General features: G+C 58.7%; 11 protein-coding genes and 1 non-coding gene across 12 annotated transcripts; 6 read left to right on the top strand and 6 right to left on the bottom strand.

The window, feature by feature from the left end:
- The first annotated feature begins 497 nt into the window (after nucleotides 1-497).
- Nucleotides 498-594, top strand: GGTG_20132. Its single transcript has one exon. It is a non-coding gene; the product is annotated as a tRNA-Phe (tRNA).
- Nucleotides 595-1,315: 721 nt separating this feature from the next.
- GGTG_06687 (hypothetical protein) lies at nucleotides 1,316-2,326 on the bottom strand (the record flags this gene model as incomplete). The annotated part of the gene is made up of 3 exons (XM_009224508.1): nucleotides 1,316-1,513; nucleotides 1,583-1,687; nucleotides 2,114-2,326. The coding sequence occupies 3 exons, from the start codon at nucleotides 2,324-2,326 to the stop codon at nucleotides 1,316-1,318; spliced, it is 516 nt and encodes a 171-aa protein (XP_009222772.1).
- A 682-nt stretch (nucleotides 2,327-3,008) lies between these two features.
- Nucleotides 3,009-4,649, top strand: GGTG_06688 (hypothetical protein). Its single transcript, XM_009224509.1, has 5 exons — nucleotides 3,009-3,555; nucleotides 3,633-3,699; nucleotides 3,776-4,099; nucleotides 4,177-4,242; nucleotides 4,327-4,649. Exons 1-5 carry the CDS (start codon nucleotides 3,259-3,261, stop codon nucleotides 4,371-4,373), a joined length of 801 nt encoding a protein of 266 aa, XP_009222773.1. The 5' UTR covers nucleotides 3,009-3,258; the 3' UTR covers nucleotides 4,374-4,649.
- A 36-nt stretch (nucleotides 4,650-4,685) lies between these two features.
- GGTG_06689 (hypothetical protein) lies at nucleotides 4,686-5,560 on the bottom strand (the record flags this gene model as incomplete). The annotated part of the gene is made up of 3 exons (XM_009224510.1): nucleotides 4,686-4,978; nucleotides 5,078-5,503; nucleotides 5,545-5,560. The coding sequence occupies 3 exons, from the start codon at nucleotides 5,558-5,560 to the stop codon at nucleotides 4,686-4,688; spliced, it is 735 nt and encodes a 244-aa protein (XP_009222774.1).
- A 66-nt stretch (nucleotides 5,561-5,626) lies between these two features.
- Nucleotides 5,627-7,905, bottom strand: GGTG_06690 (hypothetical protein). The gene has a single exon (XM_009224511.1). The coding sequence runs from the start codon at nucleotides 7,738-7,740 to the stop codon at nucleotides 6,100-6,102; it is 1,641 nt and encodes a 546-aa protein (XP_009222775.1). The 5' UTR covers nucleotides 7,741-7,905; the 3' UTR covers nucleotides 5,627-6,099.
- Nucleotides 7,906-9,208: 1,303 nt separating this feature from the next.
- On the top strand, nucleotides 9,209-9,553 carry GGTG_06691 (hypothetical protein; the record flags this gene model as incomplete). Its single annotated transcript, XM_009224512.1, has 2 exons — nucleotides 9,209-9,293; nucleotides 9,372-9,553. 2 exons carry the CDS (start codon nucleotides 9,209-9,211, stop codon nucleotides 9,551-9,553), a joined length of 267 nt encoding a protein of 88 aa, XP_009222776.1.
- A 957-nt stretch (nucleotides 9,554-10,510) lies between these two features.
- GGTG_06692 (hypothetical protein) lies at nucleotides 10,511-11,637 on the bottom strand. The gene is made up of 2 exons (XM_009224513.1): nucleotides 10,849-11,637; nucleotides 10,511-10,761 (listed from the first exon to the last, which is right to left on the bottom strand). The coding sequence occupies exons 1-2, from the start codon at nucleotides 11,359-11,361 to the stop codon at nucleotides 10,699-10,701; spliced, it is 576 nt and encodes a 191-aa protein (XP_009222777.1). The 5' UTR covers nucleotides 11,362-11,637; the 3' UTR covers nucleotides 10,511-10,698.
- Nucleotides 11,638-11,845: 208 nt separating this feature from the next.
- Nucleotides 11,846-12,364, bottom strand: GGTG_06693 (hypothetical protein; the record flags this gene model as incomplete). Its single annotated transcript, XM_009224514.1, has 1 exon — nucleotides 11,846-12,364. One exon carries the CDS (start codon nucleotides 12,362-12,364, stop codon nucleotides 11,846-11,848), a length of 519 nt encoding a protein of 172 aa, XP_009222778.1.
- A 1,068-nt stretch (nucleotides 12,365-13,432) lies between these two features.
- On the bottom strand, nucleotides 13,433-15,820 carry GGTG_06694 (hypothetical protein). Its single transcript, XM_009224515.1, has 3 exons — nucleotides 14,785-15,820; nucleotides 13,746-14,711; nucleotides 13,433-13,644 (listed from the first exon to the last, which is right to left on the bottom strand). The coding sequence occupies exons 1-3, from the start codon at nucleotides 15,426-15,428 to the stop codon at nucleotides 13,515-13,517; spliced, it is 1,740 nt and encodes a 579-aa protein (XP_009222779.1). The 5' UTR covers nucleotides 15,429-15,820; the 3' UTR covers nucleotides 13,433-13,514.
- GGTG_06695 (hypothetical protein) lies at nucleotides 15,636-15,914 on the top strand (the record flags this gene model as incomplete). Its single annotated transcript, XM_009224516.1, has 1 exon — nucleotides 15,636-15,914. One exon carries the CDS (start codon nucleotides 15,636-15,638, stop codon nucleotides 15,912-15,914), a length of 279 nt encoding a protein of 92 aa, XP_009222780.1.
- A 690-nt stretch (nucleotides 15,915-16,604) lies between these two features.
- On the top strand, nucleotides 16,605-17,309 carry GGTG_06696 (hypothetical protein; the record flags this gene model as incomplete). Its single annotated transcript, XM_009224517.1, has 2 exons — nucleotides 16,605-16,651; nucleotides 17,036-17,309. 2 exons carry the CDS (start codon nucleotides 16,605-16,607, stop codon nucleotides 17,307-17,309), a joined length of 321 nt encoding a protein of 106 aa, XP_009222781.1.
- Nucleotides 17,310-18,220: 911 nt separating this feature from the next.
- Nucleotides 18,221-20,782, top strand: GGTG_06697 (alpha-N-arabinofuranosidase A; the record flags this gene model as incomplete). The annotated part of the gene is made up of 5 exons (XM_009224518.1): nucleotides 18,221-18,934; nucleotides 19,025-19,214; nucleotides 19,284-19,745; nucleotides 19,818-19,963; nucleotides 20,046-20,782. The coding sequence occupies 5 exons, from the start codon at nucleotides 18,221-18,223 to the stop codon at nucleotides 20,541-20,543; spliced, it is 2,010 nt and encodes a 669-aa protein (XP_009222782.1). The 3' UTR covers nucleotides 20,544-20,782.

Here is a 20,782-nt window from a genome sequence, read left to right on the forward strand (position 1 = left end):
GAGGCGGGCGGCGCCGCGGGCCTCGCCGTCGGGTGTGTCCCAGCGCGGGTTGAAGGCGCACCAGATGCCGTCGCGGGCCTGGCGCGCAAAGGCCTCGACGGCGCAGTGGTGACACCGCGCGACGTCGTCTTCGGTCTGGACCGGCCCGACGTGGAACTTGGTCGTTTCTGCCGTCATTGCGGGATGGATACTGGGCAGGGGCGGGCGGCGGGTTTTTATGGTAGGCTCAACGTCTGGTGGGTGAAGCCGAACTGGTGTTGTAGGGAGGACAGAGAAGGATGGCAGGGCGTGGTCGCGGGGAGAGACGGAATTTGCCCCGCCGCAGCTCGGCCGAGGGATGGGAAGTCCGCTCTCGGCTAAAGATTGCGATTGTATTACCACACATATTTGGCAATTCTATGGAGACCAATACGGAGCTCCAATGACCCACCGTCGTGGGGCCGAACACCAGCGGCCTCGTCGCCATCATGAGCGCCGGCCAGCAGCCAATCAGACGAGAGCACATAGCTCAGTTGGGTTGGGAGAGCGTCAGACTGAAGCGGCAACTCTAGTCAAGATATCTGAAGGTCGCTGGTTCGATCCCGGTTGGGCCCATCGTTTTGCTTCGTTACGTAGCGTTGGGCGAGGAGGGGACGCTCAACCGTATTCACAAAGAGTCGCATCCAACTCCATACTTGGCAGACAAAAGTGACTGTGAGGTCGGCTTGTCGGTCCATTAGCTTGACAGAAATAGCCTTGAGGAAGCTTATGGGTCGTGTTTGCCTGTTTTACTGCTTCGGGGATGGGTTCAGTATGGTCAAGGATCGGCATCCTTGTGTGCTAAACACAACGCAGGAGCGGTCCGTTTCGCGACAGAAACGGCTACTGTATCGCAGCAATAGTGATTTATCGTCCCGCACAAGCACCAGCTGGAAGTAAAGCCTGGAAAGTAGGTGGCGGGATAGTATATGACTGGCTGGTGACTTTATCATTTGTTAATGGAGATAAAGCCGGGGGTTCAGCATACGGCAGGATTTGGTGCTGAAATTCTTCCTTTAAAAGTTAAAAGAAAGCTACGACTTGGAATCCAACAATAACACATAATTTAAACCTAAGTGCGATGTTATTTTGGTATTTTCTGGGCAGGAGATGATTAAGAAAATGTTACACCACCCGGCAGATGTCTCCTTTCTGCTTAGCCGCTTGTGAGTTGTTTTAACCTTTTCTAAAGGTTATTTACGTTTGTTAGCCTGTCCGTCATATGTTAATTTTAAGGGTTACTCGTTTTAAACTCATTGTTTATTTCGATATTTCCCAACTCTGGCCAAAAGGCATTTCAGACATGGTATCGGCCTTGCCAAAAGTCCCCATTGCCACCGTGAATGCTTAGGCATATTATTCCGGGCTCCTGCATGTGAAATTTAAGTTTCTTCGCTTTGGTTTCCAGACCGTTGAAACTTTCCTCAGGCCCCGTATGTACTCCTATGAATATGTTGATAATGAAGAGCGTTAAAGGATCATGCCGTGGTTGGTTCTTTTATGGCGGGTTTAACACTTGCGCCTTCCTGTACCCTTACAACCTTTCGCATCACATTTTACTTACCCCTTTCAAGCCTACCGCCTGTGTCCTGGTATTTTCAAACTCATTTTGCCATGCCACACTGGTTGGAAATCCTTTACCCTTTACATTTAGTCGGGGAAGTAATATCTGTTAATTTTATCTTGGTTGTTATGAAGCTTAAATCACCTTTAACTAGCAATGATTCCGCCTTAAATGCTGAGCCCGTCATCGCCTTGCGTTCCCACGTCATGGGACCCAAGAGAATTTTCAACTTGCGTGCCAGGCATTCTTGGAGACGCGTGAGGTTCATGTGTACATTGGTCAAGAGTTAACCTTTCTTCACGGCTCTACGGGCCGCAACCCTCCCCTCGGTGCTGGAGTTTCTTTGTCTAAGACGGGCTTGGAAATATCTCGGTCCTATTCAAGTAGAGCCATCTTGGTCTTCTTAACTGCATCCTGACAAGGGCGGTGAGATGTCGAAAGCTCTCTCGGAAATCCCGGGAGGCCTTCTTCGATATCTCGATGGGGTGGGCAGCAGCAAGGCGAGTATTCTTAGCAACCGCATGCACGAACTATTGATCGCATCGACACGAGCGATGGGTCTTGGAAGGGGCGGAGGCAGGCCCCGTGAGGCCGGAGTTGGTATGATGGCCCGCCGTCCGTCTTTTGCTGCGCGTTGCCGACCTGTCCAACCCTTCGGCCTTGGCCAAGCAAGTCTGAAACACGTCGCTTGCCGTCGCGACCAGCAGTCGCTGGGTGGTGACGTCTGGTTCGTCTGGCCTTCATTGCTCCTCATTCGCTGCCAGTCCTGCGAGGCGCGGTGCATTACGTTGTGCCCGTCGAGAACGGGCTGCTACACTGACTCGCCCTTCGGCTCGAGGCCTCACTGCTGTCTAGCTGGCCCAGGCAGCCCAGAAGCCTAGCTCCTGGCCGCCCACCCACCCCTCGCCGCACCAGAGCGCTGTTGGTCGTCACACGACTGCGGAAATTGCGGCGGGTGTGATGCCGCAAGGTTGCTTTGTATAAGCCGTCACCCCTGCGCGCGGCCAAGCCAGCATCCCCGCATCCCCGGACTGTGCCCGGTAGCCAGCACCCCTAGGCCTGCCGCATTTGGCAATACGGACCATGACTGCCGGGGAGAGGGAGGGGACGCCTGGACGCCACCGGACCACACAATCCTCCCCTCCAACACACCCCTGGCGCTTTTCTCCGTCAATGGCCAGACCTGGGCTGCCAGGCCACCGCTCGAATGGTCCGACCCAATGGAGCAGACGCCCGAGCTGGCCAGCGCACACGAACGCCCGCCATCCCGCGCCACCTGCATCCATGATCCATGCGGCAATTGCACCAACGGCGCCGTCATCAACTCGCGCCCGCCGCCAAAACCCCACTCCCGTCACACCATGCCTCACGGCCTCGAGGCCCGGCGGACGACAGAGTCAAGGAGCCTGCTGACTTGGCTCCGGGGGGGGGGGATCAGGGGCAAGCATCGAAAAGAGGCCGACACATGACGAAAGAAGAAAGTGAAAGGAATGGGATAGAAGATGCGATATATAAGGAGAGCTTGATATGCCTCTCTTCTCTCCAGTCTAGGTTTGCTCCTCACCATCGGGCCACCCTCCCTCGCCCAGCCAGACCTTTGGATATCCGTCACCTGCCCCTCGTTGCCACTTGCTTCAAGCCTCCCTAAGAAAGCCACCCCACGCAAAACCAGAGCCATGCACTCCTCGGTCTCGCTTGCAGCGGTCTTCGCCCTGCCCCTGGTGCAGCTCGCGTCGGCGCACGGCCACGTGTCGAGCGTCAGCGTCAACGGCGGCAGCCGGATCCAGACCGCCAACCCCAACTGGTTCTACCTCCCGGTCGACCAGCGGCTGAACACCCCCGGCTGGAGGGCCCTGAACCAGGACAACGGCTTCGTAGAGCCCAGCGCCTTTGGAACCAGCGACATCGCCTGCCACAAGAGCGCCACCCCGGGCCAGACCTACATCGAGGCCAACGCGGGCGACCGCCTGACGGTACGGGACTGAGACTCTCGCTTGCAAATCCATCTGCTGCCTCCTTAGTACTGACATGTCGTCTCGCTCCGGCGTAGATCTACTGGGACACCTGGCCCGATTCTCACCACGGCCCTATGCTCAACTACCTGGCCCCCTGCAGCGGTAAGCCCATTCCCCCCTCACTCCAGGCACCACACGCCCGCCAAGCATGACCTGAACTGACCAACCCATCTACTAGGCGAGTGCACGTCCGCCTCGGCCGGTAGCCTGTCCTTCACTAAGATCACTGAGGGCGCGCTCATCTCGGGCAGCAACCCGGGCAACTGGGTGACGGATACGATGATCCGCAACAAGTTCGCGTCGGACCTGACCATCCCGCGCGACCTGGCACCCGGCAACTACGTTCTGCGCCACGAGATCATCGCCCTGCACGCCGCCGGCCAGCAGAACGGCGCCCAGGCCTACCCGCAGTGCCTCAACCTCAAGATTCGCAGTGGCGGCTCCAAGAAGCTCTCGGGCGGTACCCCCGGCCGCAGCCTGTACAGCGCCACCCACCCCGGCAGTAAGCAGTGGTTCTCTGATGGGTGGTGGAAGCGTAGGAAATGCTCGGAAACTGACCCAGCTGTGTAAAAACAACAGTCATCTTCAACCTATACGGACAGTTCAGCAGCTACCCGATCCCCGGCCCTTCGGTTCAGAACCTCCGTACGTCTCCCTGTCTCCCCTCTTCCACCAGGATCATGTTATGCACGGCCAAGTTACAAAAATTAACACAAACTGTACGGACAGGCCGCCGTACCCCTCGCGGCGCCATGGCCCAGGAGGCCGAGGAGTAGATGGACTCAACAGATGGCAATATTCGAGGCCTTCGAAGCGGCCGCCCCCGAAGCGGATTTTCGAGTTTTTGAAGGTGGACCATATATGGGGCCGGGGCGATAGATTTCAAGTAGACAGATTCCACGGCATGTCTGGCCCAAGAGGCAGCAGGAGGGTGCGCTTGGCATGTGACTTATGTCCTTCATTCAAGACTTTGTATTATTGTCCATAGCCTTCGTTGTGGGGACCTCGCAGTCGGCGGGGAAACCACAGTTACATTCACCGACCTTGTTCACTTTGTTTCCCTTGGTCTTGCTTCGTGCGCCCCAAGCTCAGGATTTCCAAACCGCCGGCCCCGGGGCGACGTATCCGGCTGGCTGGCTGGCGACGTTGTTGAGGTTGACTAGAATCCCGGGATCCTGGCTCTTGTAGGCCCCCGGGAAGGCGACCAGGGGCGCCGGCTTGCCGCTGCCCCCGCCCGTGACGTTTATCTGGGAGCATGCCAGGTAGAACTGGGCCTTGTTGGCCTGGGAGGCCATGTGCAGGGCGATGTGTTCCACCCGGAGCAGGTACTCGCCACTTGGCGTGCTGGGTGGGATGGTCGCCTCGACGGTCTTGTACTCGTCTGTGTGTGTGCGTCCGATTTGCATTTCAGTCCGTTTCACTCAACTTTTTCCCGCCAATTCCAGATCACGAAAGAAGAAGAAGAAGAAAAAAGACATACTCTGCCCCGGCCAAAACAGCTGCTTATTCTTGTCCACCGTCGGCGTGGCGCTGGTGGAGAAGCGGAACCAGACGGCCCCGGACCCGTCCCACGTCTTGGCGCTCTGGCCCGCGGGCACCCTGGCGAGGTAGTACTGCGTCGGGCCCGGGTGGTTGATCTGCTGCGTCGAGACGTAGTGGACCCGCGCGCCCGCGGGCACCGCCGCCACGTTTGGCGCCGTGCGCGACTGGTAGCAGCGTATGTCGGCCACGGTCGGGTTCTCGATGCCCTGCTTGGACTGCGCGTTCTTGGTCTGCCGCGTCACGGACCAGTCGGCGGCCTCGGCCTGGCCGTTGATGACGAGGCGGGGGAACGTGTCTTGGAGGGAGGGAGGGAGGGGATTGCTTAGCGTCGCGGTTGGGATTCGACTGCCTGGGGGTGCGGGCTCTTACAGTGTGCCCGGACAGCGGCTGCTGTTAGCAGGAGACCTGCGAGGAACTGCATCTTGGGGCGCTCTGAGGAGAGGGACGGTTTCACGTTATGCTCAGACAGCGAAGTGCGGCTTGGGATCAAAAGGATAAAGCAGCTCGGGAGTTGCCCAAAGAGAACCCTCGTGAAAGACCTAGGACCTTTATATCTGCTTCCCTCATCTGCCATATCGGCCGTGTAAGTGCAAGGATGGCTCGGGATATAGAATGCCAAGCCTGGGGTTATATTGGACTTAATATGCGCCCGCCCACCGGAGTAAACCGGCCAACTACCGAACTTGAGTATGGGAGAAGACGATCCGTGACACGGCATATCCCCACGCCCCAGGCCTGTTCCACCTGACCGGCCAGTTTTTTAATGCCCGCAGAGATTACATGCATGGTAATACCACCTTGAAAACCCTGGTTCGGAATCGCTACGTCTTTGATACAAATTTAGCTCCCGGCAAGTACCCAACCCCGATCCGGGATCGCCGCCTGTCGTTGCTTCATCGCCTTTCTCTGGTAATTCTCCCGGGGCACGCCTGGTGATGAGCCTAGTGGTGAGAAAGGCCATTACTTGCGCATTTTGACTGCCATGCGGGTTCCTAGCACCTGATTGTTGTTGCCCACGGCCACCTTTTCGACCGCCTCGGCTGACGCGCTGTCGATTTGGGATAGCAGGAGCTCGGCCTGCTTCCTCATAATCCGCAGGAGAAGGTTGCTGCGGAGGGACTCGGGCACCGTGATCTCGGTCATGGTGCGTTTGGCGGGGGCCTCGTTAGTACTTCCCGCACCTGAATCCTTCGGCTCGCCACTCTCTGTTGCCACCGAGACCGCCCGAGCGGCAGCCTGCTCGGCATCGGAGGCGGCGTACAGTTTCTCGGCGGCCTTGGCAGCGGCCATCTCCTCGGCAGAGACGACGGTCCCCTCCTCCTCGCCGGTTTTGCCGCGAGCCAGCTCCAGCAGGCTGGTGATGAACAGCTCCTTCATGTAGGCGAAGCTGTACCCCTCGGTCATTTGGGCGATGATCTCGCAGGCCTCGTCCGGGAAGTCGACGTCGTCGGTGCCCTCAAACTTCCTGCGCCAGTAGCGCGCGTACTCGGCGCGCTCGACGTGCCGCGGCAGCTGGTAGTGGTACTTGCGATCGAAGCGGCTGGGCCGCTTGGTGACGGCGGGGTCGAGGCGGTCGATGTGGTTGGTGGACCCGACCATGAGGATGCCGTCGTTGGACTCGAGGCCGTCGACCTCGTTGAGGAAGTAAGCCTTGGTCTCGTCCGCCACCAGACTGTCGAGGTCCTCGAAGATGAGGAGGCAGGGGGCGACGAGGCGCGCCATGTCGAATATGCTCTTGATGGAGCTCTTGGACCCCCTCCGGCTGTCGAGCGACTTGACGTACAGGGCGTGCACGGGCGGCGTCTTCTCGCCCCGGCGCGCCGCGAGCGAGTTGATGAGGGCCTTGATGGTCATGGTCTTGCCGTTGCCGGGCACGCCGTGCAGGATGACGCCGCGCTTCCACGGCACCTTGAGCCGCGCGTACATGGCCCGGCTATCGAAGAAGCCCTCGACGTCGGCCATGATGCCCGCCTTGACGGCCGGGTCGAGGATCACGTCGTCCCACGTGGCCGACCGGACGCTGCGCCAGAGGCTCTTGGACTTGGTCCACCGCATGGCGTCAAAGACGTGGATTTCGTCGTGCAGCTCGCGCGAGTAGTCGCCGACGGCGAGGATCAGCGCGTCGGTCCTGCGATGGTGGCCCCCCACGACCACGTTGTCCGCCCCGGCCTGGCCGGGCGGCATCGGGGCCAGGATGAAGAAGGCCGAGGCCCAGCAGCCCCCGGACGACCAGCACACCTTGTAGACGACGAAGTCGGTGCCGTCCCAGCTGTAGTTCCAGCGCGCCAGCGCCGCCTCCTCGTCGAGCGCGGAGGAGGCCTTGGCGTCGACGCGGGAGGAGGGCGGGCAGTACACGCGCCAGACCTCAGCCTGGAAGCCGCCCTCGGTGACGCGCCGGGCGGTGGCGTGGCCAGCGCTAGCATATTCGAGCAGCTCTAGGGAAGTGTTGGGCAGGCGCGTGAGGTGGTGGTTGGGGTGCGCGTCGCGGATGACCTGCTCCATGGAGAAGCCGGGGTCCGCGACTTTCTCGCTCTTGAGTTCGCGCCAGGCATGGAACACCTTTTGGTGGCTGTGGAGTGGAAGCAGTAAATGGCGAAACATGGTGACACCCGGAAGTGACTACGAGAATAGACTGGTGATACAAGGGGAGTCGCGTTTGTAGCGATGGCAGTTTTTTCCATAAGCACAATGGAGATTGAAACTGGCAGTTTTATAAAAGCTATAGTAACGCCATGTCACCACCTCCTTGCCTCAGCTGTTGCACACAGGAGGAGACGTCGTGCCCAGGAGTAAATGATCCGGTCGCGGGCGTAAGGTGGCAAAGGCGGCATCAGGCAACAGGCAGCAGTCTAGGGTAGTACAGGCATACCAGCTATTCGACGTGTGTGACTCCTTGCCGAAGGTGTTGTTGGGCAGTCGCCGCCGATCACTGCCCTTGGTGAGCGAATGAAGATGTTTGTGCTACAGCTATCCGCATCAAGTGTGCTGGAACGGGCAGTTTAAGTCTCATACCCCGCACCTGCTGCCTAGAGCGATCATGTAATGGGCTTGGTGCGCAACGGGCCCCAACCATTGGTTAAAGAGGTTCCGATACGGGAGACATGCGAGCCGGCCAAGGCTACAGTGAGGCTGGCTGCATCACGATGGATGGCATCTGTGTAGCAGTGGACTCTCTAGAGGTGGCCATGCGTTGCTTCATTTTGAATAAAAAGAGCCGAACCAACCGTAATCCGATTTACGCTACTATTTACACCGAAAGGACCTGCGCCGGCTACGGCTAGGTAGACAACACCTTCGCGTCACTCGTTTCCTATGCGAGATCCCGAACGATAGTGGATGACTGGCCTCTTACATTCTCGTTAAGGCGCCGGCAAAATGTCAGTTCAGTTGAACCCGGCGCAGTGGATGAAACGTACCACCTCGGCAGATGGACAAGACTTCAGCTTCGCTCTTTGATGAGGCAGATTTATAAGTAGTTTCCGTCCCGCCGCATGCCCATCCGTCCCAAGTCCGACACATCGGGGTTCGGCTTGGCGAAGGCCGGCCGGCGCGGCACCTGACCAGCATGTTTCACCATCGTCTTCTCCGATGCCCTTCCCGGAATCCCTCTCCGCGACCCTCAAGAGCAGAAGCCAAGTTGTGTTCATCCTAGGATGGGAAGAATCAGGCTCGCCCTAGAATGGATGGCACTTGTATCTACCATCGCTTCTGCGGACACCGAGTGTAGCCTTCGTCCGAATAGAAGCAAGATGCCTTTTTGGCAACGTTGAAACCGGCGGCCGTTCAGCTTCTACATGTCCACCTCTAGCAAGGCTGGGATGACGGATCCCAGAAAAGTACTTGGGGCTGTCAGATCCGATGTCAGGTGGCTCCGTGGAAAACAGCGATGTGTCTATACATAAACAATTCTTTCCTGCTCTTGAATGCCTAGATGTTTTCTACGAGTCCGTCATAATCACAGCATTCACAAACCAGAATCAGAACGACTACGGGTTTATAGCAGCATCGAAAGTTAGCAATCAAGCCCATCACTACCACCACCACCACCACCACCACAACAACAACCAATATGGCTCCAATTCCATTCGCCTGCTACGGCACCGACGTCGAGCTTGCCGACAAGATCGGTGCGTGTATGCAGCCAGAATACGAGCGTGAGTGAACCAATCCCCCATAGCGCGTCGACATCAAGAAGCGGGGCTTAAAATAAGACGAGGCAAAACGAAAAACAGTGGTACACGGCTGCTTCTCCCTGGCCGCGGCGACCACGGAGCTGCCAGACTCGTTCGCGGGCAACTTGGACAAGGCGGACGCGGCGAGCGAGCCGATCGGCAGCAACGCCAGGGCGCCGCGGGACCAGCGGCGAGCCCCGCGCTTCCTCTGCATCGGCGGCACCATCCCAGACGAGCACTAAGACACGGTCAAGGCGGCCATCGTGAGCAAGGCGCCCGGGGCGTGCCTCATCGCCATACGCAAGAACTTCGCCGTCGAGGCGGGCATCACGCCCGACATGTCTCTGGACGACAAGGCCTAGCGTATCGCCGGGATCCTGCGCCGCAAGGGCGTGGAGAAGGGCGTGGCGGCCTGAGCTGGGGGGTGAATGAGAGCGTGGGCTAGGTTTGGGTTCTGTTGAGGAGACGCCGCCTCGAATTCCAGTTGTCTCGATAGCCAATCAATGTTGTGGGTCAGAGGAAACCCGTTCCCTGCACGCCAAAGTCCAGATATGCCCAAATGAGGCCAAGACATGCCAATAATGAAAGGAGGGTGCTGTGCCGCAAGAGATCCTGGATCAGGCAGCACGCCCATCCCTACATCACGTTACCTCGTATCCTGCTTAGCTGGCGATGGTCTTGTAAGGCCGAGAGGTAGGCACTGGTCTAGACCGCATTTCCCCTGACATAAAGTGCTGGGCTTGGAGGCGTTCCCGCTAAGGGTTCAGCCGTGGAATTGAGGCGGCCAGCAGGGAGAGAAGCCCTTGCCGAGCTGAAAGACGGCCACGGAAGGGGCTAGCGCAGCGAGCCACAGACAATATTCCCGATTTATTGGGACTATTATCCCCACACTCAAATGGGCCTGGACTTCCGCTGCTCGTTCGCCGGTCGTATCTCAGATCCGGTGCCCGTGTGCTGGCGGTTTTCCCTTTGTTCTGACCAGCTAGCAACACAGAAGGTGTGAAAATGGCACTACACTCGAAGGCGATGAGCTGGTTCCTAGAAAATAGCCACGGCCGGGCTTATAAATTGCGTGATGTCTAACTAGGCCTTGGAACACCGCAACTGCCTCCAGTTGTCGGCAGCCCTCAGCCTCCGGATGGGGAGGGAGGTGGAACAATACGCTTTATATTGACAACGTGTACTGCATTCCAGAGGTTGTGGGCGATTAGTAGAATTTGAGGCGAGAATTATATTGCAATACTGAAAAAGGCATTGGGGCCAGACTGTCCGTATCGTAAATAAGCTACTCACAACACTAGATGACCTAGTCCAGTCATGGCACTTGCAAACGCTAATCATGTCGGCGGCTTGACCCCAAGTGACGATATCTGCGCCCAAAGGGCTATCAAGCTGTGCCCGCTGCACTCAGATGTTTGCCTGCCCTGTCCTTGGCGATGCTGACCATGGCCTAGAGCGACCCGTGCTTCTTTGTTAGACTCTAGGTTTCTACAGGGAGGGGGCATGGTACGCAGGCGAATATATCTCGCGGACGCACCTCAATCGCCTCCCTCTCCTCGGCGCGCGCGTCGCCCCTGTCGATACGCTCGCGCATGTTGGCCATGACGACGTCCCTCCCGCGGCCGTTGACGAAGACGACGTAGCGCAGGCCCGGGAAGCGCGCCTCGTACTCGGCGTTGAGCGCCGCCAGCCGCTCGGCCTCGGCGGCGCCGGCCCCGTGCTGCAGGTTGGCCTGCTCGGCCCGGCTCTGCGCGCTGTCGACCTTCTTCTCGCCCAGCCGCGGGTGCGCGCCCAGGATGCCGAGCAGCCGTGCGCGCGCCGCCGCGTCGTCGTCCTGCTGTTGCTGTAATGAGAGTAGGGCCTCGCGCACGGCGTCGATAAAGCCTAGGTACGAGGTGAATTTGCCGGAGCGCGCCACGGGGCCGGCCAGGGCGTGCATGTCGGGCGACTTCTCGAAGAGCAGGTCTAGGGTGTTGAAGAGGGCGGCGTCGTCCAGGGTGGGGAGGGCGTTGATGTCGGGCAGCCCCGCGGGGGTGCTGGAACCTGTCATCTTGGAATGCAGTGGTTGGATGGTTGGTATCGAGAAGAGGCCTGCACTTGACCTACTGATCTAGAAGTAGGAGTTGGACACAATCAGAGCTGGATTTGACCAGGTTGGACGCCTTGTGTTTTGGCTTCTGATCGAAATTGATGCCGACCACAGTGCGCTAATCACGCTACCATGACACCCACTGGGGCACACAGTCACCCGCCATGCGGCAGTCTGGTTTCAATGTGATATCCTCAAAACTACGAATACGACCACATGGCCTGAAAGGACTCCCCGAGTTCCCCGAAAGTCACATCCATCCAACCCGGGCCCATCCGAAATCGTGTCCCAAACCTTGATGGCCTCCCGCCTGTGCTTACAAGGACATTAGAGTGGCATCCTTGGCCCAGCAATTGCGAAGCCATCATGCAGTGACGCCATGGGCCTCCAGTCATGGTTCGACCAACACTAAGCTGACCAACACCCACAGAGCCAACACCAGCCATCATTCCCAGACCTGCTCCCTCCTGCACCGATGCTCAAGCTCCCCCAGCATGCACTCGGCACTGTCCTGTATCAGCTGCGTCACATGCTCGACCGTCCAGGCGCCGACGTCGTCCGCCAGCGCGTGCCGCCTCTCGGGCAGCGGCGCCCCCTCCTCACCCCTCCTCCTCCTCCCGCCGCGGCCCATCCTGTCCGCCATCGTTGCCCCCGCTACGGCCAAGTGGATCGCCCTTCGCAGCAGCATGCACACGCGCGCGCGGATCTGGTCGGCCTTGGGGTCGAGCGACGCAGCCGACAGGCGCGCGTCGTCGCCGTCGCCGTCGTCGTCACCGCCGACCGTGGTCCCGATGAGCTCCTCGATGGCGCCCGGTAGGCTTAACAGCGGATCGCTGGTCAGGATGCGCACGTACGCGTCAGCCGCCATGCACCGCCGGTGCCGTCGCAGCGCTTGCTCCAGGTTCATGCGCACCGCCGCGTAGATGTACTGCGCCGTCGCGCGGACGAGGTTCCGCGTGCTCATCTTTTGTGGTCGGCCTGCACGGTGCTTGCCGGCTGCCAACACGCTAATTTACAGGTCTCCAAGCCCGAGTCCCATCACCAAGTAGTGGTACTCGGCGGAACTACCTGGGTTGCCGATGATTCCAAGGGTTTCATGTATCCAACTCCTCCACTAGCTGCGGTAGGCCACAGCATAGTATTTATACGGGAGTAACAATCCATGACAAGGGACTCACATGTAAGTTGGAGGAATCCCCAATCTTGGGTTGACTTGTCTTTAGATAATAGCATATACTTTGAATCTTTAGCCTCATCCTGCAATCCCGTGTGTAGGTTGAAGTCGGGTCGACTAAATGTGCGGCATAGATGAGTCGCTCGATACGTGAGAATAATGTCATGTTGAACGTTTGACAGTTTACCAGAGGAGCCTTTAGTCAAGTGCCTAGAAATATCATTCTCTGATAATGAGCGTGACTTCTTTTAAACAGCCTGTTGCTCGGAAGCCGCCCTCAAGTCTCGTTCATACCTTGCTCCTACGATGCTGCCCCGACCCTGCGAGGTAGCGGTATACACCGAACATCAGACCCTATGCAATAGCATTCTGGAGTGCATACACCCCCAAAGTGCTTATGGTCCAGCTCTGCAGACAGCACAGGCTCCCAGGCAAGAGTCTCGGCTAGACGAAAAATCTACGTCTCCCAGTTAAGCCGCAGTCGCTTGCCATATCTCCGGACGGCTCGGACGGCCCATGGTTCTCGAGGTCCAAGGCCTTTAGCGGCCTGTCGGCGACAATCTTTGCCGTCAAAGCCACCTGGGCGTGGAGCTGGCGCGCCTTGATTTCGACTGTGTCGCGATGCCAGGCCATACCGCTCACTCATAGCTGCAGCTCCCCGCACTGATGCAGGCTCGCTCGGTGGAGTTTACAGCCATGGCCTTTGCCTTTTCCATGGCTCGCCTTTCCAGGGGTGTATGGGCTCCGGCGCCCAGGGACTGGTCGAGGAGCGACGCGAGATGGGTTTCGAGTTTCTGGTCCTGTCGTCCATAATCATCTCGTTGAACGAGCAGAAGACAGTGATGAGTTCGAGAACAGGCTCAGGATCTCAGTCAACTAAGCGGGAGCACGACGTGGCGGAATAACGGACAATTGGTGAAAGTAGCTGATAGGGATTTGTCTAGGCCATGCTCGCAATAATGGAAGAATCGCCCCCAGGCTGCACCGGGTTCTCGCGCGCCATCCGCTTTATTAGGTCTTCGTGCTCTGGGCTCCTGGGCGAGATGTGGAACTTGAAGTCTTTTATGTACCTGCATGTGTTTGGATCAGTTCTTGCCCCGTCCAGAAACAACGTTTGGAAAAGTGGCTAGGAAACCGCGAGGACCTTGGGGGTGTTTAGAGCAGTACTCACATGACAGGACCAGGCGTCGGATGCAGACCGTCCACACCATCCGACTCCCGCCCTTCTCCCGCTGTCAGTCTAACAATGTTAAAGCTCGCCAATATTTGGGCAATGTTGACAAACAGGAGGTTGTTGGCAAAGTGACGGCCAGGACAGGCCCTGCGCCCAAACCCGTACACACCGCTTTTCGTAGGGTCCGGCTCGTTTCGAGCCGGGTCTGTAAACCTCGCCGGATCGAAGCGGTCGGGGTCCCGGTAGACGGCGGGGTCGTGCATGAACCACCAAACGGCAGGCAACACGCTGGCACCCTCGGGGATGCGGTAGCCGCGGTACTCGACCTCCTCGTCGGCGCGGTGCGGGATGCCCATGGGGAAGACGCTCCACCAGCGCAGCGTCTCCTTGACGACGGCATCGACGTAGGGCAGGGCGGCGCGGTCGGCCGACGTCGGCAGCCGCCGCCGCCCGAGGGGCCCGACGGCGACGACGCGGTCGATCTCGGCCTGCGCGGCGCGCTGCGCCTCGGGGTGCTTGAGCATTGCCAGCGTGAAGGCCGCCAGCGACACCGACGCCGTGTCGACGGCCGCCCCGAACAGGCTGCCCGCCGCCCACACGATCAGCCTCTCGTCGTCATCCCCGCCGGCGGCAGCGGCCTCGGACGAATTTTGGATCAGGCGCGACATGGTGCAGCCGCTGTCGACGCCGCTCGCGAGCTGGTGCTGCACGAAGCGGTAGGGGATGTGCGCCATGTCCGTCAGCGTCCGCCTGTACGCCCGGGCCTTCTTCTTGAACGAGGCGCCGGGGGCCCAGTCGGGGATGTGCTTTAGCGAGGGGAACAGGTCCACGGCCCAGGAGAACGGCTTCACGACCTCGGAGAACTCCTTCATGGCCTGCAGGGCACTGTTGAGCACCGGGTCCGGCCCAGAGGGATTGACGCTGTAGCCATATACTGTCTTGAGTATGGTGACCGAGGAAGCTCTGAAGACGAGATGTCAGTGATTTTGCCCGTGGCCCTGTTTCATGTTAGCCTCCCTCCTGAGTTCCTTCTTACCTCTTATAATGCTCCAGCACATTCTTGGGATCGTCCAGAATCCGCTCGAGCTGGCGGACCGACTCGATCTCCTGGCATTTGCGGTAATGCTCCGCGGACGCTGCGGTGCCGATGGCGCTATGGAGCAGCGCACGTTTCCGGCGGAAGTCGTCGTTGTAGCCTCCAAAGACGACCGAGTTTTCGTACCCGACCAGATCCTGCGCGAAGGGCATGATCGGGCGGCCCGACGTCTTGGAAGAGTTCCCCTTGTGCTCGAGCAGGTCCAGCGCCACGTCGAGCTCGTTGGCGAGGACCAGGGTGTTGCCCAAGATGGTGACGCAGCTGATCGGCCCATACTTTTCCCTGTGGGTCAGCCAGTGGGTATACTCGATCACGCCTGGCTTGGGGAGGTCGTTGATGTTGCCGAGGAGCGGAACGGGCTTCGGGCCGGGCGGGAGGGGAAGCTTGGAGCGGCTGCCCTGGCGCCAAGAGGAGATCCAGCTACGCGCTACATGGGCAATGACAGGGAGGGCCAAAAAGACCCAAAGCGGAACCTGAATGATTTCCAGGAACATTTGCGATAAAGGGTTGGGTAACAGTGAGTTCAGCGAGGCGCGCAAAAGGTTATATGAGACGTGACGGAAAAAGTGCGTGCTCTGTCCCATCTCTCTGGGAGAGCCGTAACCGAACGTCTTATACGAATGGGAAAAAGTCTAGCCTTGTTTGGGAACCAGCTGAAGATCCACACTCCAGTGAGAAATGTGACAAGGCATTTGTCAGGTGTGCCATTGCCAAGCAGGCTGCCCTTTGGTCTTCCTTTCGAGCGAAGTGGTATAGTAAGGACTCCCGCTGCGAGTGGGTAGGATGGCAGGATGGTTCCCAAGAAGGTGTTCAGATGGGCGGGCCGCTATCGCGTCATATTCTCTGGGCCAAAATCCCTCGACCACTGCTTGCTTCTGGCTCGGTCTCTTGGCGTGATAGCGGCGCTCTGCCACCGGTCGCTCAACGTGGCGCTCGACTTCACGCGCAAGCTGGCGTGGAACGGCACGCTGCGGCGACTAAGCACATATCACGGCCTAGAAGGAAGGATTACGCGGTTACAATTATGCGGTCACACGCGAGATATTGGTTGCTGGCTGGATCCGACTTGACGAAGGGAATCCATCCAGTGGCTCTGCGAACGCAAGGGAGGTGCAGCCGAGGAGCTGAGCAAGTCCAGCCAGCCCCGTTCCAGGCTTTTGGCCCTTGATGGACCCATGATGGATGGGCATGACGCACATGTCCGGCTGGTCGGCACAGGTAGCTGGGTGCCTAACAGGGTCTTGCGGCGCGTCTACTGGTGCGTAGAGATGGCGCTAGACCATTGGTGTTCGTTCGAATAACAGAGCCCTGGCGTGCCACGCGTGCCTGGCAGGAGGCCCTATCCCCTTTTGTGCCATTAGAGGCCCGGGCACTGGCGGCCCGGGCCCTAGCGCCCCTGTCGCGGACCAGCGCTAGTAGGCCAATCAGCTTTTTTCATCAAGAATAAATTCTGGATATTCTTCCTTTTTTTTCTTTTTTCTTTTTGTTTCGAAGGGTAGTTGAGGGAATAAAAGGGGAAATATGTGATAATAAGCGGCTATTCCTACCTAGCGGGCTGACGCATCTCGGGCGGAACAGCCGCAGCCCCTTTGCGAAGTTGGAGATGTCCAGCGCATGAAAGAAGTGGTGGAATGCCATTTATGAAGCAAGAATACCAAACATGGATCGTAGGATCGAAAGGGCAGTCGGAATTGCAGCCGAGCATGCTTGTTACTCGCATGCAGCTCGCCCCATTTTTGCGGACAGTTCGGGCGACAAGCATGGCCTCCACTCTGCGTGAGATTCCCGGCAGATCTGGCACTGGCTGGTAAGTAAGGGGGTGGAAGCCACGACTCAACTCTTCAAGCCTTCATGTTCCCGAACTTTAACTTGACGTGTGTGGACGTCGGTCGAGTTCATACATAAAATTCCGTTTAGGTTAAGATAGGCATCCGCTGGGTAGCAGCCGGTCAAGGATCACGGCCCGCAAATGCTTGTGCACATCGCGCGCTACGGGGTTGGTGGGGGCTGCTATGGGGGCGAATGCAATCTTGGCTACGGGGCTGTCGTGGTGGATAAACGGCGGGCGGCGAACAGGCCAGGAATATCGAGGGACAATCTCCTTGGCTGAGGAGGCGGACTGGGGGGAGAATCCGTTGAGGCAGCCAGTTCAAAACAGTGGAACGGTTAGCACATTCAGACTTGGTTAGAGCGAAGAAAAACGAGTATCGAAAAAGGTCAAATGTGTAGCAGAAGTCCGGATATCTCACGCGGCTGCCACGTGCCCCGAAATGCAGCCTGCGACCTTTGCATCATCATGTGACTGTATTCGCGTAGCTCACGTGACTATCGCTGCCGATCTCGCATCATACAGCATTTTCGCCCAAGCGGGGTTCCATGGCAGGAGCAGTTTTATTCAACCGCCCATCTCCCGGCTGGGCGGGTTAGGGTTGCACAAGTACCTGGCCCAAATTAGAAGGATCTAGGATCGCAGCCTGTTCGTCTGAACTTTGGAGAAAAAGGCAGCGGCAGCGATCCGTCGTCTTTGGAAACATTCACACATTTCATCCTTCCTGTCTGGTCTTGTCAACTCTGCCCTCTCACGCAACCACTAACTCATTGATTTGCCGGACGACCTTTGGAGATCACAAATGGCTTCACCTGCTCATCTCTCTTCTCCCCCAGACCCATGCGGGGAAGGCACCCTGGCAATACGACGGCTGTGAGGGGGCGACTTGGCTTGGGCCTGGCGTGCTTGGGCTCTCCCCGCACCACGATCTGGAGAAGCCCGAGGATCCGTCAATCATGATTAGCCTCCTCTTCCCGGTGCACCACTAGCAAACAGCCGCTCCAATGGGACGAGCCACGCGGGCTTGGTCGTCGGCCCTGGGCCGCTGGAGGTCCATCTTGGACGCAGCTTCGCAAGCGACGCCATCCGCAGTGCCACCAGGCACGATGCAACTCCAACTCCCTCTCCCGCCCAGCTTGTCCATGGCCTGTCACGCGATTCGCCAGTTCGGCACTGGCAATATCGGGTCGCGACCAGGGCCTGTCACCACCCGCCGTGCCTTGCATCACCACTCCAACCGGGCCTGCTTTTGCTAGCCTCGGTCCCGCAATCCCCATCGCCTCCTCAGACCGCCATGGCAAAAACGGAGAAGGCATTTTAGCCGGTATGCGTCCTCCCACTTGGAGGCTTGTCAGAAATTATGGGGTTTCTTGGAGTAATGGCACGAGAGGGACCGCTGTTGTCTGGGCAGCTGGCGCCGGTATAAATGGGCTGAGTCCAGGCTGCTGCTCGCCGGTGCTGTAAGTGGGAGGGCAGACCCGCGGATACGGTTCAACCGTCTCCAACGTCCCAAACCCACCCGCAGCTACCCCCGACGCAGCAGCAACCATGGTGGCCTTCTCCGTAGCCGGCCTACTCGCCGCCGCCCTCGCCGTCTCCTCGGCTACCGCGCTCGAGGTGTCAGTCAAGGCATCGGGCGGCAACAAGACCAGCATGCACCAGTACGGCTTCTTGCACGAGGACATCAACTACTCGGGCGACGGAGGTATCTACGCCGAGCTGATCCGCAACCGCGCCTTCCAGGGCAGCTGGCTCCATCCTCGCACGCTCAACTCGTGGAAGCCCATCAATGCCGCCCTCTCCCTTCGAAACCTCAGCGTCCCGCTGTCGGATGCCCTGCCCGTGTCTATGCGCGTCGTCCCGCCCCTCGAGGGCGGCCCTGAACGCAGCGGTTTCCTCAACGAGGGATTCTGGGGCATGCATGTCAAGAAACAGAAGTACACGGGCTCCTTCTGGGTCAAGGGTGACTACGAGGGCAAGTTTGTCGCATCGTTCCAGTCCGCTCTTACCGACGACGTCTTCGGCTCAGTCGAGATCGAGTCCAAGGCCAAGAGCGACGAGTGGGTTGAGCACGAGGTCGTCCTGGTCCCCGGGAAGGACGCCCCCAGCAGCAACAACACCTTTGCTATCACCTTTGATCGCGCTGGGCTCAAGGGCGATTCGCTCGACTTCAATTTGATCAGCATGTTCCCGCCTACTTACAAGGGGCGTAAGAATGGCCTGCGCACCGACCTTGCTGAGGCGCTTGAGCAGCTGCACCCGGTGCGTTTACCCTCTTGACAAGCTCCCCCCTTCAGAATCCACGATTGCTCCGTAGCTAACCATATCGCTATCTACGCTGTGTGCCTACAGAGTTTTTTCCGCTTCCCTGGCGGCAACATGCTCGAAGGGCCAAGGAACGACTCGTGGTGGGATTGGAAGGACACGATCGGCCCACTCAAAGACCGCAAGGGTCATCCCGGCCCTTGGGGCTACGAGACCACCATGGGTCTCGGCCTCGTCGAGTATCTCGAATGGGCAGAGGACATGAAGATGAAGATGGGTAGGCATTCACGGTTCCATATAGTCAGCCTCGACAGATCCTAGGACTGACACGGAAATACCGAAACAGTGCTCGGTGTCTTTGCTGGCCTTGCGCTGGACGGCGGCATCACCCCGCGCGACAAGCTCCAGCACTTCATCGACGATGCTCTGGACCAGATCGAGTTCATCCGAGGCCCTATCGACTCCAAGTGGGGCAAGCGCCGGGCGGAGCTGGGCCACCCAGAGCCCTTTGAGCTTACGTATGTCGAGGTCGGAAACGAAGACTGGCTTGCCGGCGGCCGTGCGGGATGGGAGTCGTACGTCCAGTACCGCTTCCCCATGTTCCTCGAGGCCATCAACGCCCGGTACCCCGATATTACCGTCATCGCGTCCAGCGCCACCTCGGACGGCAGTGATGGCCACTTTGTCATTCCCTCAGGCACTGGTCACCACCGCTCCCTGGGTGACTACCACCCGTACCGGAAGCCTGATCAGCTGGTCGTTGACGAGTTCAACAAGTTCGACAACGACCCCATCCCTCACATCATTGGTATGCACCCAACACGTTGATTTTATGTCCCCTTGGTCCTTGGATTCTAACCAAGCCCACCCCTCTCCGCAGGCGAGGTTGCGGCCACTCACGTGAACGGTGGCATCGGCTGGGATGGCAACCTCAACTACTTCCCTTGGTGGATCGGCACTGTTGGCGAGGCCATCGCCTTGATAAGCTACGAGCGCAACGCTGATCGCATTCCCGGCACTTTCTACGTGAGTCAACCTACCCGTACCTGGTATCTAGGAATCCCACTGCCCCCTACCGATGAGAGTACTTAGACGTATCTTTCTATAGGCCCCCGTGATGCGCAACATGAACAGCTGGGCCTGGGCCGTTACGCTCCTCCAGCACGCTGCCGACCCCGCTATGACCACGCGCTCGACCAGCTGGTATGCGTGGGAGTTGATGGCGGCGCACCCCATTGCCGAGACCCTCCCAGCGACCCAGGACCTCGGTCCGGTTTACTATGTCGCCGGTGCCGGGCCCGCTGGCTCCCGCATCTGGAAAGGTGCTGTCTACAACACCACCAACTCGGCCGAGGTCCCCATCTCGATCGACTTCCAGGGCGTCGCCAAGGGCGCCGAGGCCACCCTTCGCGTGCTCACCGGCCCCGACGACCCGATGCGCTGGAACGACCCCCACACGGGCGTCAACATCGTCAACAGCACCTCCATCCAGCTGACGGCTGGGGATGGCGGCGTCTTCAAGTTCAGCCTGCCCGAGCTCAGCATTGCTGTGCTCGAGACCAACGGCCCTGTCAAGTGCCGCCGCAGGAGGAATCTCATTGCTTAGGTAGCGAGGAGGATCTTGGTTCAAGACTGGCTAAAGATACCTACCTAGGTAGAGTACATGATAACTCTTGGCTGTCTCAATTGATGAGTAATGTAGTTTACTAAAAGTTTGCTTAAATTTAAGATGCTCGCTGAGAAGGTTGCTGCAACTGCATAGCACTTGTGCAGCAGACCATTTTCAAGTTGCTGCTGCCTGAAACCAAGCCCAACGAATGGATACTGCCTTGGGCGAACTCGTTC

This window comes from Gaeumannomyces tritici (assembly GCF_000145635.1).
Source record: "Gaeumannomyces tritici R3-111a-1 unplaced genomic scaffold supercont2.3, whole genome shotgun sequence".
Taxonomy (NCBI): domain Eukaryota; kingdom Fungi; phylum Ascomycota; class Sordariomycetes; order Magnaporthales; family Magnaporthaceae; genus Gaeumannomyces; species Gaeumannomyces tritici.

Coding starts and splice junctions, on each gene's coding strand:
- GGTG_06688 (XM_009224509.1), top strand. CDS start 3,259: ATGCACTCCTCGGTCTCGCTTGCAGCGGTCTTCGCCCTGCCCCTGGTG. Junction 3,556..3,632: donor ACGCGGGCGACCGCCTGACG/GTACGGGACTGA, acceptor GCTCCGGCGTAG/ATCTACTGGGACACCTGGCC. Junction 4,100..4,176: donor CAGCGCCACCCACCCCGGCA/GTAAGCAGTGGT, acceptor TAAAAACAACAG/TCATCTTCAACCTATACGGA.
- GGTG_06690 (XM_009224511.1), bottom strand. CDS start 7,740: ATGTTTCGCCATTTACTGCTTCCACTCCACAGCCACCAAAAGGTGTTC.
- GGTG_06692 (XM_009224513.1), bottom strand. CDS start 11,361: ATGACAGGTTCCAGCACCCCCGCGGGGCTGCCCGACATCAACGCCCTC. Junction 10,762..10,848: donor AGGAGAGGGAGGCGATTGAG/GTGCGTCCGCGA, acceptor GGGTCGCTCTAG/GCCATGGTCAGCATCGCCAA.
- GGTG_06694 (XM_009224515.1), bottom strand. CDS start 15,428: ATGGGACAGAGCACGCACTTTTTCCGTCACGTCTCATATAACCTTTTG. Junction 14,712..14,784: donor GTGCTGGAGCATTATAAGAG/GTAAGAAGGAAC, acceptor TCTCGTCTTCAG/AGCTTCCTCGGTCACCATAC. Junction 13,645..13,745: donor CCGACGCCTGGTCCTGTCAT/GTGAGTACTGCT, acceptor AAACACATGCAG/GTACATAAAAGACTTCAAGT.